Below are 16,227 nucleotides of genomic sequence, written 5' to 3'. Positions count from 1 at the left end.
TTTTTTTTCTTAATTGGAGTTATGCCCTCTTTAACATTTACTCTTGATTACTTCCTATTGACAGTCACTAAAACAAAGAGTGTATATTAATGCAGACGAGAGTTTCATTCATAGATGGTGAGTTATAACAGGATTATTTGCAAGTGCAAAGATCACTCACATGAATAAAGATTTGGTGGATCAGTGACTCCACTGATAAAATGAATAAAATCCTTCTCCAAAAACAATCCAAATATGTTTTCTTGCTACTTATCCAAGCACGTCTACTTTTGTGTTGTTCCAGATTAATTAACTGAAAACATAATTATTAATGAGAGCTCGGATAGGGCAGGAGAGGAAACATTCTTCTCAGTGATCAACTTGCAGCCACAACACAAAACCAGTTCTGTTTGTGCAGGAAAAGCAACCCCCTCCTGCTACATTATTCCATTGATCTACAAACATTTACATCTCCTTTGTTAACTAGTTTTCTGTAGAAATTTCATAATCACTAAGGAACGCTCTTACAACTGCACGTCAAGAAACTTCTGTGAAGTAAACTTGGATCAGTCTAAAAAACAGGGTCTATTCTTGCCTTTAAGTCGTGTTATATGTCAAATCTGTTGGGCTTTTCTTGGACGTTCATGAGTCATTGTAAATAATTCAAACTGGATTTACAAAAGAGAAGAGGCTCTACAATGAACTTAAGAACTGCACGTTACTATATCCCTGACAGTCGAAACTAATAGAAGTATTTCATAAAGCCCAATCATAAAACGTTTTCTCTTCCTCTTTCACATTGTTTGTGATCTACATTCAGTATCAGGTTGATGAAAATGAACATTTTGGAGGATTTCTGTCCAACATAGTAATAAAGTCTAATTAACAAGTTATTGTGGCTATGGCAAGAGAATACCCTCACCTGAATAAACTCTTGTTACTCGTACAATGTGCACTGAAACTAAACAAAGACAACATTAGTAGCTCACAGATAAACAAGAAACACCTTTGAAGTATCACTGCAGCAACATTAACGCAAGGTGCATTCCCCTCCCATGTCAGCAGGCTGCAACGCACTACTACGGGAAGCCGAGACCAAGAACACACTATTTATTTATTTATATATTTATTTTAAGGACTAGGCACTTTGACAAGTAACAAGTGTTCTGAGTTACAGGAATTAATAACGTATTTCGAAAATTCATGTTCAGCTTTAAGTTTCAGGATTTAAATCCTATGTTTAAGATACCTTATAAACGTGATGCTGGTGCTGCACAATATGAGCAACTGCAGACACAATACAAACCTGGCTTTATGCACCCAATTTTTGATTAAAAAAAGTGATCAGCAGCTGAAGATTTGCCTTGAGAACAGTTAACGAGCAGCAGAGTTTATTTTTATTATGTACACTTATGAAAGACAGCACTAAAATATGGAATCAACCAATGAAAGATTAATAATTCATGTATGTTAAGTCAGAAAAAAGTAGAATTAGATCTAAACCTACCACCACTGATGAAAACAGGCTTTCTCCAGCTATCTGGTTTAGGTCATGTCAGATCCTCTAGCTGAGCATTTCTAGTACAGAAGCGCTCTCTATCAACAATCCAGACTAATTTTGAAAGCATACTCTAATCACTTTCCCTAACTGAAAGCCTGGCTTAAATTAATGTAGAATCAAGAGCAGCACTTACCCTAAAGGGGTGTTTGAAGGCCTGAGTGTGGAAAGCGCTCAGGACACCGTATTATCACTGCAAGCCAGACCAGCAAGAATTCATGGGGATTAGTTCTGTGGAACATCTCCAGCCCCAATGCTGACCAACAGCGAGATGAATTCTCTGCTGCAAAGCCACATCCATCCAGCACTGTCACTGCAGCAGAGCCTGGCTGATATTATATGTGCTGTCCTTCCAAGAAGGATTATTAAGGAGAACACAACCAGTGTTCAGCAAAATAAGGATGGCAAACAACATCTGTTTATTTAAACTAAAGATAGTCCCACATTCTCCAAAGATACTACCTTTTCTTTCATCCATTAAATCACTGGGCATTTTCTAGAGGCTGGGACTTCTACTACGGTGCTATGGTTCCTGCAGGGAAATAAGAGAAACTATCCACAACTCAGTGGAAATGTGAAGTACCCCACTTTGTTGGATACACTGACCCTGGCAGCCACCAGTGGCCTCAACGCCTGCTTAACTACCTTCCCATTACTCAGAAGAGTAATTCCCAGCTCATACATCAAAATTCAGCCACAGCAGGTCTCCACTTCGGTCTCCCCATCTCCTAGCTAACATGATCTTTCCAAGAGCGACAGGTAAGTACAGCAAGATGAGGTATGGATAAGCCTATAGGTGGCACTCTTGCCCTGACACAACACTGAAGGATCATGAAGCACTAGTCCTCCTTTCCCTTAGAAGAGAGAGGCTCATGTCCATTAAGAAACCCATTAAAAGCATTAATTCCACAAAGCACTTTTAATGAACATTTTCGATTTTATTGTCAACACACTTAAAAACAGAAACCTGTGTTCAAAACAATTATTTTTGAGTACCGAAATACAAAATATTTCACACAGAAGTTTGTTATTGCAACACAAACAGAAGTGAGACGTAGAATATGCCGATGTGTATTATATGTGCTCCAAGTCATCACAAGTTTAAGAACTGTACCACTACAGAATTGTCACACAGGAAAGTGAACATTTGACTGTTTTTAAGTATCACTGCTGCATTTCTAGTATTAGGCATTTACTTGAAAACTTCCTAGCAGTGGACACAGAATAGGATAATTTTGTGTTCAAGGTTTGTTTTGAAAGCACCATGACAACAGACTGTTCAAACTACTTCCTTACAGAGGGAAGTCTAAACAGAGACAATTATTGCAGTTATGGCTTTTTAGGGGTAATGTTTACTATTATCTATGAGAGGTTTGTGAATATACAATAACAAGCAAAATCAGTATTTCCTCATAGTTCCTCCTAGAAAGCAAAACCAGTGTTGTCCATTTAAAATTTGTTCTTTTTATAGTAAAGAAAGCAAACTCTTATATTCTATACAAAATGTATGTGCTTGGCCAGGCACTGACCAGCTTTCCCTTCTTCTAGATTCTGTAAAACTAAACTAACCCAAACACGCAAAACTTCTTTATTGGTTACCAGCAAAGAAGCTCTGCCAACTTTACACAATAAATAGATTTCTGCTTAATTTAAGTTTCTTTCCAAAGAGTGACATGACTAAATTAGTTGTATCGGACAGTGACACACGTATCATGCTCCATCACCAAGACCCTAAGCTTAGAAGGGGAGAGAGGAATGGAGCAAGGGGAAAGGAATGTCTGTTCTAAAACGACTGAAAGATTTATGCTGCACTTTGCTTTTCTCTTAAAGGTCCTGAAGAAAGGTTTTCGAAAGCTACCTCAAGGTTACTTCTCACATAAGCAACTCGGTTCAAAATTCAACTTTGAACAGCATCTTTTCCTGAAAAACTGAGACAACCCTGCAGTCTGACACTTAATGACATTCCTGGCTTGTAACAACACATATTCGTCACTCTGCTCATCGTTTGCTTGATCGCTTTTCATGCTTATCCTTTGTGTGCTGGTTCCTGTTTCGGTGCCTTGGAGGAGAGTAGCTGACTCTCCTTCTGGACTGAAAGCTGGGTGTATATGGGTGAATTCTGCGCTTCTTTGGTTTTTCTTCTTTCCTGCTTTTGTTTGGCTCAGGCTCCTTACTGTCTTCCTTTTGCTCATGCTCTTGGTCTTGTTCTTTTTGAGATGGTAACGTGTTTTTGATGGTATTAATAAGAAATCTTTTATTTGTACCAGCAAGAGGACATTTCAACCTGTAAAGACATTTAAAAGTGATCAAAAGACAAGATAAAAACATCCTGAAACACGTCTGAGATTTTAACTTCAATAATTTTGAGACAGGTTTGTGCTTTTGGCTTTCCTTGCATGCCACCTAGTGTAAACTCTCAGTACAGAAAGATATGCTCAAGGTTGTCTCCATTCTCCTTTTATCTTACTCTTTATAGGATGAAAATTATTCTACTTCAACACAGTGAAAATCCACATGATTTTCACAAGGTAGTGTGTGCAGGGGGAAGCAGAGGACAACAATATATTTTAAGGTTGATGGTGCTTAACTTAGGTATTCAGGAATCAAGTATTTAGCAACATATCCTGAGTCAAATCGGAATGGTTTACAAGATCATAATCTACTAAAGTCAGAATTATTTAACAAACTGAGATATTCAGAAAGTAAAAGGTACACTTACATGCAGAACGCAAACAGCTGTAGTGATAAAACATATACATGAGGCATACCATTTTTAACTTATATCTGGCAACCACCAAACAAAATGTTTTATTTCTTTTTCTTAAACAGAAAGGATACTTATCCAACTCTTTTCCATTGTTTCTGACTTTATCCTCTTGCAGCTTAACACTTTTGCACATAATTTATCAGCTAGTTTTAGTAAACAAGTACTGTACATTTAATTTGTCTTGTTGGTATCAGCTGTACTCTACTTATTCCCAATTTATCATCTCTTAAAGAATGGAATGAGAAAAAACAAGTTTGAATTTATTCCTGCAGTAAGTAGAAATCACGCTGAAGACTTTGTTTATAGCGGGAGCCACCGTGGTGCTTGTCTTCACAAGATTTTTAAGTCTGCATGCTAATGGAAAAGTAACATGATTACTCTAAAAAAGCAGAGCTGTTGGAGATCACAGTGCCACTTACTGAATCAACTATGGAGTCAATGAATTCTAACACCACAACGTTAAGATCAGCTATTTTACTTGAACATTTTGTGTAAGTGTAGAAACTATACCCTGACCATTTAAAAACCTTTGACACCTCTGAATAATCAGAGGTATCAAGAAGAACAACAAGAAAATTGTGACAAAGATCCCATCTGATTATTTAGCACACTTCATGACTTTTAACTGGACGTGGCATTTACCGTGGTGCTTTGCTTCAGGTCTGCCTACTAAGCATTACTGATAATTGTTCTTGTCCTAAATCCTCAAAGAACTTATGAGAGTCATTTTAGAAGTATACCTTAAACAGTTACACTGTTTTATTTCCACTAGGTATTTCCCGACACATTTCTACAGCACAACTAATTTTAGAGTTTTCTAAACTTTCTGCATATAAATCTACACTGTTTTGCTCAAATCCTGCTTAAAAAAATTTTTTTAAAAAGTTTGTATCTGTATCTAGTATAGCTGTTTTGTCAATTAGGGAGACAGTATTTATCCATTAACTGTATTACTAAGTGAAAATACACAGCTAACATATGTCAGTAAACTAGGGTTTGTACTTCGAGCTACATCAGCTATGAACATGGTGCTGAACATGCCATGGCACAGGTTACACTCAAGACAACACAAAACAGCCAACATTTAAGTCCTCTGTATGTCTTATGCCAGCATTAAACTGTTGTACCTTAACACTTCCTACCAAGGAGGGCAGCTTTCTCTAGGGTGCATCCAGCGAAAAAACTATTTCACATTTGTCTCCTCCTTCTTGCTTTTTCTTAAAAGCCAGTGCATTGATTAAGCACTAATATATATAGCACCAGAATGAGACAATCTGCCCTAAATAAATTCACCTTGCTGAAGTATTTATTTCTTTTTGGCACTATGAGCGCTGCCCGAGCTATACTAAGAATGAAAACCGATCAGAAATGCAGGGCTTCAGAGTCAGCTAAAAGATGCCATTAGTTCTCCATCATACAGTGATAAAAGTGACCCACCGGGCTTTCATGGAGCAGCAGTTAGTTATGGCACTGAAGAGAAACATCCGTCCTTAGTTTTATTGATCTCAGACTTCAACAAAGCAAATTCTGCCTTTAAGTCTTAAAGAAAAGGAGATGTATGGCGCACGCTACATTACACATGCATACACAAGCCCATAATGTTTACATATAACCATGGTATATATAGGACTGTGAAGATTAAAAGTGAACTGTACTAATCCACTGGTATCTTTGAGAGCATTTCTAATGGTGAGAAAACTGTAGAATACTTCTACAGTTGACGTCCCCGAAGACCAGCCTTTGGCTTGCTGTAGGTCTGATCCTGCAATGCTCAATTCAAGGACAGCTTTGCCGTCAATGTAAGTTCTGAAGGGCTGGGAGACAAGCTCAGGCTATGCAAGGTGGAACACAATACTGCTGACTAGCGAACAGTGCCACAGAACAGCTTTTAAAAGCTTTTCTTTTCTTAAAAAAAATAGTAAAAGACACGTTAAAAAAAACATTAAAGTTCCAAACTGAAGTGTGCCTGAAGCAGGGCTGCAGGCGTGACCAAAGCAAGCACGCAACCTGCAATTCTAGAGCAGCCTTGTCTACAAAACAGACTCCAGTTCTGTAGCAATGTATTCACTCAATGTAAAGGTTCACTTTTTGTTTTTCATGCTCCAAGAAGCTAAATCAAGCTGTTCTTACCTACAGACCCTCATCCCCCTCCACAGACAAGTCCCACACACCCCGAAATCTCTCCACTATGCAATGATGAAGTGTCAACGTTGCATTTTGAGCAAGAAAAAAATATTAAATCCATTATTGCGAACATAGGTCAAATCTTAACCCTACTTTTGACGTTTTAAGCCAACTTTTGTGCAATAACACAGAATTTCCAGTCAATACCTGTCATCAAGTGTAGCAGTGCAGGTTAGCACAGAATTGTATCATACAACTTCTTATCGGTAAAACACACTGACACCACTTAAGACACAAGAGTACAGTGCCACGTGCCACAGCCTTTTCTCTGCTGAGTAACTGGACATATCAAACAGGCTTGGTACAGTCAGCCTCGGCATACGGAGTAAATCAGATCCTTCCAGGAAACACAGTTCATTATGCATGAACTTACAAGTACATTTCCACCACTTCCAAACTGCCATGGAAAATACAGTACTTAACAGAAGAGTGACTGAAGGCAAAAAAAAAAAAAAGCAGGTAGAGGTTGTTTTGCCAAACCAACTAATCTAGGCTGTTATCCTTTCACAGGGGATCTCACAAAAGAGGATGCCTGGGACAACACTGTAAGCTTTTATGTTAGTCTTGGCAGTAGATACAGCTGGCAGGACTTTGGATAGGAACCTGTGCTCTAATCACAAGCTTTTAACATATTTACTCTGCGACCTCTGTCTGTACCCTGTTTCTCCTCCTTTTCACATTCAAATGAAAGAGATGTAGTGGAATCACATTGCAGTGTTTATGCACAGTCATGCAACACCCATTCAAAGACAAGATGCAATACAGTATTTCGCAATTCCAGTGCCCTCAAACCCTTCAGCCTCATCTTCATTATTTTGTATTCTGCAGTACTTCTAACAGATTTGGTATTGAACAGAAAGCTAGCTATAGGAATGAAAGCAATTTTAGGATTGCTTTACAAGAAATAGGGTTAAAAATAATTTAATGCTTCCAACATTTACCTTCTTTTTGCAATTTCATCTGCTCTTACAATGCAAAGTTGAACAAACCATCCCAAAATATCCTCTTTTCCATATCTTATTTTAGTAAGCAGAGAAGATCAGTTCAGCCTTAGCTCACTTTCTACCAGCATCTTTGAAGACCAGACCTATACATTGGAGAAAAAAAAAAAAAAGCCTCTAGAACTTGTCTACACAGTAGCTTTTGTGGCATTTTAACCGCTTTTCTCAACTAAAGCAGAACAACCCCTTAAAATGGGACCTAACTCCACTGCTATAACAAGCTTATAAATTATGTACATAGAACCAACAAAATCACTTAAGGAAAGCTGAGCTTTTAGCTTGATTTTACCTAGACACACAATGGAAATCCCAGTATCTTACAGCTTTATTCCATCTGATGAATCAAGGATATAGTTATCTAACCATTTCAAGTGTTCTTACACTATTTGTCCACAACTTTCCATCCCGGATCCAGCTGGCCCTTCAAGTGTTAACTTTCAGACATCTGGTCTGATGTCTTTTCTTATCTCAGAAGTTCCAGCATCACAGCAGCATCACTGAGATTTAGCCACAGATTCTGCTCTCTTTTGCTCAATGTTTCCGGGATTAAGACATCTTCAGAAGAGGATCCTCCCTTCCCCTTCTCTCGTACATTTTCTTACTTGTGATTAGCTCTGCTAATGCTTGAAACAGATACATCATCAGCAGGATCTACATCATGTGGTATCATAAGGATGTAGAAGACCCCCAACAAGAATCACTACAGCCATAGAGTGCATACGAAAGGAGCACTGCAGGAACTAGAAATACTGTGGTGCTGAGAGCAAGAATCTTGAGGACATCCAAGGAACAAGTCAACGCTGAAGAGCCAGTAATGCAAGATCTACAAACACCAATATCCAGTATTTCTTGGATGAATTTGCCATGGACCTAGATACTATCAATCTAAGCAGTCCTGAGAGCACGGAGGTGAGTAAGCTAGGACTCCTAACCAACTAAGAGCACATACAGCCCATTGGCAATACTGACAGTTGCTCCATGTCCAGAGAGTCTCAGATTATGTCCCCTCCCGCATAAGTTCTTGCCTGATATCACCGCCAAACTCCCTGTTTGGGACAAGCCTTTTTTCTACTGGCATCTAACCCCTACAGCTTGCACCACCTACCCATGTCATCCACAGCAAACTGGTAGGACAATGTAACATTGGCAAAACATTCCCAAACTGGAAGAAATACTAGCAACACTGTCCCATATTTCAAGACTGAGTCTTTGTATCACAGACTGTGGGCTAAAGGATGACCGCCTGGTACATTTTTTCTGCACCTGTCAGCTATGCTAGCTTGGATGCTTGCAATTTAGGCTCAAAGAGCAGCTGACTATCCATCTCACACAATGAGACAGCAAAAAGTTAGGTAGGGGTGCTTGGGGAATTTCTTCAAGCAGTGCACTTGAGCTATGGAGAACTAATCACCTGGGACAGTAATGGAGCAGTGGCTTGAACCTGAAAGCAATCCCAAAACTGTGTTCAGAGGCTTGCTGGCTAAGGTTTTGCTGCCATCAACACCCACCAGGAGACACTATTCCTTTGTAATTTTTTTTTTCCACCTCCCCACACACCTCCCTTTAACCAATTCCTGTCAAATGCCACTGACTCCAGAAATCTGTTTACCAATATCCAACAGCTGCTGGAGAGCAACATAAACTGGAATCAGTGAAGTATGAGCAGTAGCAGCCTCTGCTTCTCCTTACCCAAAGACAGATGGCAGAACAAATCTTTTCTTCATAGGCCGAGTTGCTTCAACTATCCAGTGCCAATGCAGGATTGATGGCCTTACACTAGATGTCTCCAGGGTTTGTGCATCTCTTCTTCAGGACTCCTCTGACAAAGGGCTGAGGAAATCCCAGAAGTCCTCATGAAACACACCTGTAAGCATTTTGAGTTTGGCAAGGAAGGAAGGTTTTGCGTTTTACCTGTTAAGACTGTGCTTTTAGACAAGTTTGTGATGACCTTGTCTCTTTGCTTCTACCAGTTATGCTTTCCTGGATTTGGTCTACTAATACACATTTTCATGAACTAACTTTTCTGCTCATTTCATTTGGTATCCACAAAGCTCAGAGCAGCAGTCACCTTCCTTTCAGTAGTTTACAGTTCCAAGGTTACATGTCAGTCCTGGATCTAACCTTTGAAGCCCTTCAGGATTTACCGTAACATCAGTTACATCTGATGGCATTTTGCTAGAGTGTGATACTCAACTGAGCATAGTTAAATTTCCTTCCAAATATCTTACCGGTTATTTCATCTCCCACATATATATGCAATACCTAGTTGTTGGCCCAGTTCAGAAGGACCAGAACAGCACAATGGGGCACGAAAAAAATATTAAAGGGAAGAGAGCAGTGGCAGCTTCCAGCTGCTGTTCTGCCTCTTGCACTGCAGAACCAGACACCAAAGACTTATTGGGAATTTGACTATGGGGGGTTTTATACCTTCCTTATGGCCATACACACCAGCTGTACACTAGCCTATGCCAAACTCTACGGCAGCAGATTTGTGACAAATGGGATTACTACCAGTCATTCTAAGGATAAATTCAGAGAAGGAAAAATCCCTGGAGAAGCATCATATACAAAAAAAATAATCTCTGAGCACAGGATATCCTGAGCTGCAGACTGCCTGAAGCTGGGATAGTACCTTGAGGAAGTACCGCCACTTTTCTGTACTCTTCTTCCTCCATTTCCTAAGCACTGGCTATCAGCCACTGATGGAGACGGCACTGCAGAGATGGGTCCTTTGTTTGACCCAGTATAGCTATTCTCATGTGCCTCTGCAGCTGGAAGGATCCTTACTTCAACAGTCTCAGGTCAGGATATCATCATGCCAATCCCTATGTCAACAGCCTTCCTCTCCCTGAAGCCTTCTTGACAATCTTCTCCTCCTACACCTTTAACACAACCCTGGCCTAGCCAGCCACTATTTCACTCTAGTGGAATCTTAAGCTGTTCTGAAGAACAGGTCACCCTTGGCTATCCCCTCCTCTGGCAGGTCTTGGGCATCAGGCTTTAGCAAACTGCATGTTACCCCGAGCTGACCATCACAGACAGCTGAGCAGGACCGCTACTCTTTTACAGACAAGGAATAAGAAGTAGCTGGAGCCAGGAGTAGAAGCCCATACACACTCCTGGCAGGTATTCCAGACTGCACAAGCAGCAGCGAAGTTGCACAGGGATGCTTGGTTATCTCCCAACAAAAAATCTTTAGTCTCCAAACCTGGAATTAACTTGCAAATTCACAGTAACTGGATGCATGCAACACTTCACAGTGCTAATTATCTGCATTGGTTTCCCTGACCATTTGGCAAGGCTGACAGGCTAAAAGCAAGCCGTATCAGTATAGCTATAACCACTCTAGGGGATTAAACCAATTCAACTTTTTTAACACAAAGGGTATAAATTGCATCCCTAACAGAAATACTGGGTAAAATATACCAAAACTTGCTTAGAAAACATAAAAGATTAACTTTTTTCAGCAAGACACTGTTTTAATCTCTTCAGAGCTACTAAAACAAACGTAGCCAAGAAATCAGCTAAGAACTTCATTAACAGCGCAGGCTTATCTTTTACTACTGTTGGTGGAGGAAGCCAAACCTTATCTACAAATTAATTTAACGCAGTCAACTGGGGCACTACTTGTGTGAACATGGCTAGATCTGACAGCTAATTATCAAAGCCATATATATTATTTTACAATGAATGACTCTTCTCAGCATGTTATTACTTCTTTAATTACAACTACATGCATTACATTCCGTGATAATCTAGCTGTAAAAACTGAAATACTGCATTGAAGAATTAATACTGTATTTCACTTAAGATTGAAATACTATGATTCTTTTCCCACTTGCCATACAAATTAGTCCTTGAGTTTTAGGGCTTTTTTTTAGTATTAAAAAATACTTCCTTCCAAAACTGGATTATACTTTGAGTTCATTTTTGACTGCAATTTACACATGGATTCTCTACTAGCGGATCATTTATTATTTTTATTGTTTTAAGGGTTTAGGTTTCTTTGTTGGGCTATGGATTCTTTTAACTTAAACAGAATCTAACCCAGTAACGTGGCCAGTATGTAAGTACATGCACACTGAAGCTACCCAGTATTTTAAAGACTCACGAGGTTACAATCCAAACTTTGCAATTCCATCTATTATACGGAAATACTATTACAGAAGCTACTCTCGGTTTTCCAATTGCTTTGACTTCAACACATTCAGTCAAGCAATTTCATGCAGGTAGAATTTACTTCAACTTCTTTCTTATCTGGACACAAATTTTTGCCCAGACAAATTAATACCTGGATGAAGACAAATTATTTAAACATGAAGCAAATTAAAAGGTATAGACTTCTGTCACACATTAAATGTAAAATTTATTTTGGCATCGGTCACAGCATTCATTTCCTCTTGGCACAACTTACCAACCCATAGCTCCCATTGTTTCAGCTCTGGTTCTCCCACGTTTTGCCTCTTTAAGTAACTCTTCCACAGCCTTCCTAAATATGAGGAAAAGAAAAAAGTTACCACTTGCAGAACACAAGAACTTGCCACTTTATGCACTTATGTAAATAAAGTGGACAGCTTCTTCACTGTAATGAATAAAGCAATAAAGAGGCTAACAAAATCACCTTGACTTTCTTACTAAGATAATTCACATTCCTATGTGCCAAGATGAAAGGAAACATTTTGACACATTAAAAGCAATTAAAGCTATTGCAAATACAACAATTGCAATACTAATTGAAGAGTAGAAATAAAGCGTGCAAAACTAGTGTACCGCGCTGAAAAGCACAGTCCCTATTACGCCACTTTGGGAATACTTTTCCCTGCTGTCACTTCACTTAGGTTCTTCCTAAAGTCTTTCAACCACAGCAGGCCTATTTTGAGCACAGTTAAACACCACCAGTAAACCAGCAAGCAGTCAGGTGACAGTAAAATCACTGCAACTACCAGTTGTCAAACTGCACTAGCTTTGTTTAACAGTGGAAGAAAAGAGCTCATCTTTGTGACTATGATCCATCACCATCCCAAATGACCAACCTTTACGTTATCAGCATCTTCTAGAACAAACTGGACTAAAGCAATTAAACAACTACGCTCACATAAAAAGTCATCGGAAAGTGTAAATTATGCAAATTATAGGTAACTCCTGCAATGTCAGTCTTTCAGTTCTTTTTACGAATTAATTTCAGTCTCAAATAAAACTTAAGTAACTGCTCTAGTACATGGTTAAGTCAATGGGAAAACCAATGAACGGATAATAAACACCACTGACATGGGTAAGTCTGAAGGCTTGAGGAACTGAAGACAGGAGGTAATAAAGAGGGTATTTATTGTTTAGCTCTCCCAGCTATGATGTGCCAGAATGGCTACTGGCATTTGGACTATGTGAGCAACACAATCATCATCCTGATAGTACAAGTCTGTGTGTAGACTGTGCAAAAAAAGGTAACTGCCAACAGACTTTTACTCAAACTTCAAGGAAACCATGTTCCATCATGTTGCTATGGTATTACCAGCATAGCAGGATTTTGCTGCTTTGCCACAGATTAAAAAAACCCTGAGTATCCATTTTGTTGTCAAGCCAAAATTGAGTCTAGAGAAGTCAAGAGTCATCATCTAATAGCAGAAGCAGGTCTGAGAAGGAAAACAAGCAATTTATATAGCAGGCCCATGTGAAGACCTAACAAGTTAATGCTGGACTCTAAACATCTAACAAAGTGGTTTATTACTATTTAGGTTATTAAAGACATAGAAAACACAAGAGGTCTTAGCTTTAAATGCATACACTGCATATGCATAACAGAGAATGAAAATCGGCAGTACAGAATTTCCTTCAGTAGCTAATGAGAAAACATTATGCAGTTACACGGCAGCCTACATCTGTCAATCTAGATCTAACCTTCTTCAGTTTGTTATGATCTAAATATAAGCCTTTACCGGCTCCCTTCACCTTTGTGATCATGGATTCGTTCATTCATTGGGATGGGCTGGTGACATTTTATGAACACAGACACAGTTTTTCTTCTCTCTGTATTGCTTTTGGGCACGCTTTGGTTTTCCCTGGCAATAGAAAACAAATTGGTGCTAATGAGTGTGCTGGTTTTGGCTGGCATAGAGTTAATTTTCTTCATAGCAGCTGGTATGGGGCTATGTTTTGGATTTGTGCTGGAAACCCTTGTTGATAACACAGGGATGTTTTCACTGTTGCTGAGCAGTGCTTACACAGAGTCAAGGCCTTTTCTGCTCCTCACCCCACCCCTCCACGAGCAGGCTGGGGGCGCACAAGAAGGTGGGAGGGGACATGGCTGGGACTGCTGACCCCAACTGACCAAAGGAATATTCCATACCTTATGATGTCACGCCTAGCAATATAAAAGCTGAGGGAAGAAGAAGGAAGGGGAGATGCTCGGAGTGATGGCGTTTGTCTGCCCAAGTAACCGTTACGCATGATGGAGCCCTGCTTTCCTGGAGATGGCTGAACACCTGCCTGCCAATGGGAAGGAGTGAATGAATTCCTTGTTTCACTTTGCTTGTGTGCCCGGCTTTTGCTTTACCTATTAAACTGTCTTTATCTCAACCCATGAGTTTTCTCACATTTACTCTCCTGATTCTCTCCCCCATCCCACTGTGGGGGGAGTGAGCGAGTGGCTGTGTGGGCTTAGTTGCTGGCTTGAGTTAAACCACAACAATGAGTACAAGTGTAATGTAGCTACCCTTTCTACAATTACCCTGCAGTTCTGCTTGAATATAGTTTTCTTATTTTATACTTACAACCAGCTATCACATAACTACTTCCTTACTTTATAGTAATTTCCAGCAAGCAATATTTTAGCTAAGGATTCCTAAACAAGCCTCCAGAATCAGTCACAAGTTCTCAAACAACATATAAATAATCCTTGAACTCCTTTATTCCAAGGGAAAACCATTCCATCCCACAAAAGTCTGAGATCTGTGCCAGATAGACATGCAAATACTCACAGGTCGTAACTTTTTCCTTTGAGAGTTTGCATTTGAAAGGCTTTTCAGAGGAAAGCATCCAAGACTTCCACAGAAACAACAGTAGAGAAATGCACGAAAAACTGTGGTATTGCTTCTCTATGCACTAGTCTATTAATGGCACATTGGTTTAAGGTTCCTCACAGAAGTCTGTCTCTCTCTCTCATATAAGGTTATTAGTATCATCTCAGTAGCAGCTGGGCTTGGGGTACTTCAAATACTTTTTTAAGCATACATCTGACTGTGAGGACATGTTGCATATCCAGTCATATCACAGGCATTCATGGAAACCAAGTATCTGCCCAGGTAAGCTGTCACCCGTTCGAGTTACCTGCACCCAGATGCTAAGTACAGCGTCAGCAACCTCACCAGCTACTGCTGCCTTCCCAGGTAGGAGCAGTGGGGTGTGTGGGATGGCTACTCCCCAAGAACAAAAAAAACAGGGTAGGAAACACAGGCTCTACCACTGAAACGTGGGAGATGTTGAATACACAGGTCCCCGTGAAATTATGGCAAAATTTATTTCTTCTCCAGACCCAGAATTTGCTATCTGAGCAGCCTGAGCTAGTTTATAGTGATGACAGCAGGAACATGTAGCCTTTATAAAAGCTTGTCCTGAGCATTCAAACAGCAATGTCAGACAAAGTAAAAGTGTCTGACTTTTACTTACCACAGTTACCAAACTTAGTGATTCTGTTTTGAGAAACCTGACTAGAAGGCAGATTAAAAGTCTGTCATTATTATTATATTACAAAATCTGCCATTATTTTTTAATTAAAATCATAAACGAAAGTATCTAAGCTACAAAGCACTAATAAATCACACACACATACATATTTTAAACAGCTACGACTCAGTTTTAGGGGAAACATCACAGTAAATTAAGACGGTGACACCAATTCTATTAACTTAGGTAGGAATTATAAGCCATTAAGTATTTGAGACTTTTCTTTTGCTCTGGCTATATCAAAAATCAGACTGACTTGGCATCCATTTTAGTAGCCTTATAAGTCGACATCATCTTTTCTTATCAAACGTTGTTTCCTAATATTGGTTTTTCAACATCACTCTTATTCACTGCACCTTTACAAAGCCCTTTCGACTTGCACAGACAAATGAAAAAATGCTCAGATCCTCTTTGAAATAATGCGTTTCCACTCACTGAACTTATATCCTCTACACAAGTAAGCCAAAAGCTTAAAAGCTATGCAAACAAGGTTTTTACATTTGCTTTTAGAGGCCTCTTGGGACTCAGCATTCCTTGCTCTCCATTTTTACAGCTTGGTTACAATACAAACAGTCCTGTGGCTGCCAGCTTCAGCTCCAAGAGCAGCAGCATGAGCAAAGGGAACACAGCACGCAACGTTCACATGAGAAGAACTCAAACACTGGGGGATTGATAGGAGGGAAAATTTGGGACAGGGGCACATTTAAGAACACCGTCATCATTCTGGCACCTTTTATAGCAAGCACCACTTAAAACTTGCTGTGGCAATCCTTTTTGAGCAGCTAAGCTTAGCTGCAGAATTACAGCTACATGAATGTAAAAGCAATGATGTTTTTATCTTCAAGAGTATGGTCCAAGACCTATTTACATTACTGAGGGATTACACTTTTTCCTCTATATTCCAAAGTTACAGGCAAAGCTCTCGTTGCATAAACCCTAACAACATGCATCACAAATGTATGTGCCCAAAGAATGGGAGAATGTTAAAGACTCCAAAGTCAGGCAAAATCAGAGATATT

The 16,227-nt window shown here is 39.5% G+C and overlaps 1 protein-coding gene across 1 annotated transcript; it reads right to left on the bottom strand.

Annotated features, from left to right (window-relative positions):
* Positions 1 to 2,458: 2,458 nt before the first annotated feature.
* On the bottom strand, positions 2,459 to 11,974 carry LOC104074786. Its single transcript, XM_009575049.1, has 2 exons — positions 11,904 to 11,974; positions 2,459 to 3,821 (listed from the first exon to the last, which is right to left on the bottom strand). Exons 1-2 carry the CDS (start codon positions 11,918 to 11,920, stop codon positions 3,536 to 3,538), a joined length of 303 nt encoding a protein of 100 aa, XP_009573344.1. The 5' UTR covers positions 11,921 to 11,974; the 3' UTR covers positions 2,459 to 3,535.
* Between the last annotated feature and the right edge of the window lie 4,253 nt (positions 11,975 to 16,227).

This window comes from Fulmarus glacialis, unplaced genomic scaffold, assembly GCF_000690835.1.
Source record: "Fulmarus glacialis isolate BGI_N327 unplaced genomic scaffold, ASM69083v1 scaffold763, whole genome shotgun sequence".
Classification (NCBI taxonomy): domain Eukaryota; kingdom Metazoa; phylum Chordata; class Aves; order Procellariiformes; family Procellariidae; genus Fulmarus; species Fulmarus glacialis.
The sequence above is the reverse complement of the archived record's forward strand: the minus strand, read 5'-3'. Positions and strand labels throughout refer to the sequence as shown.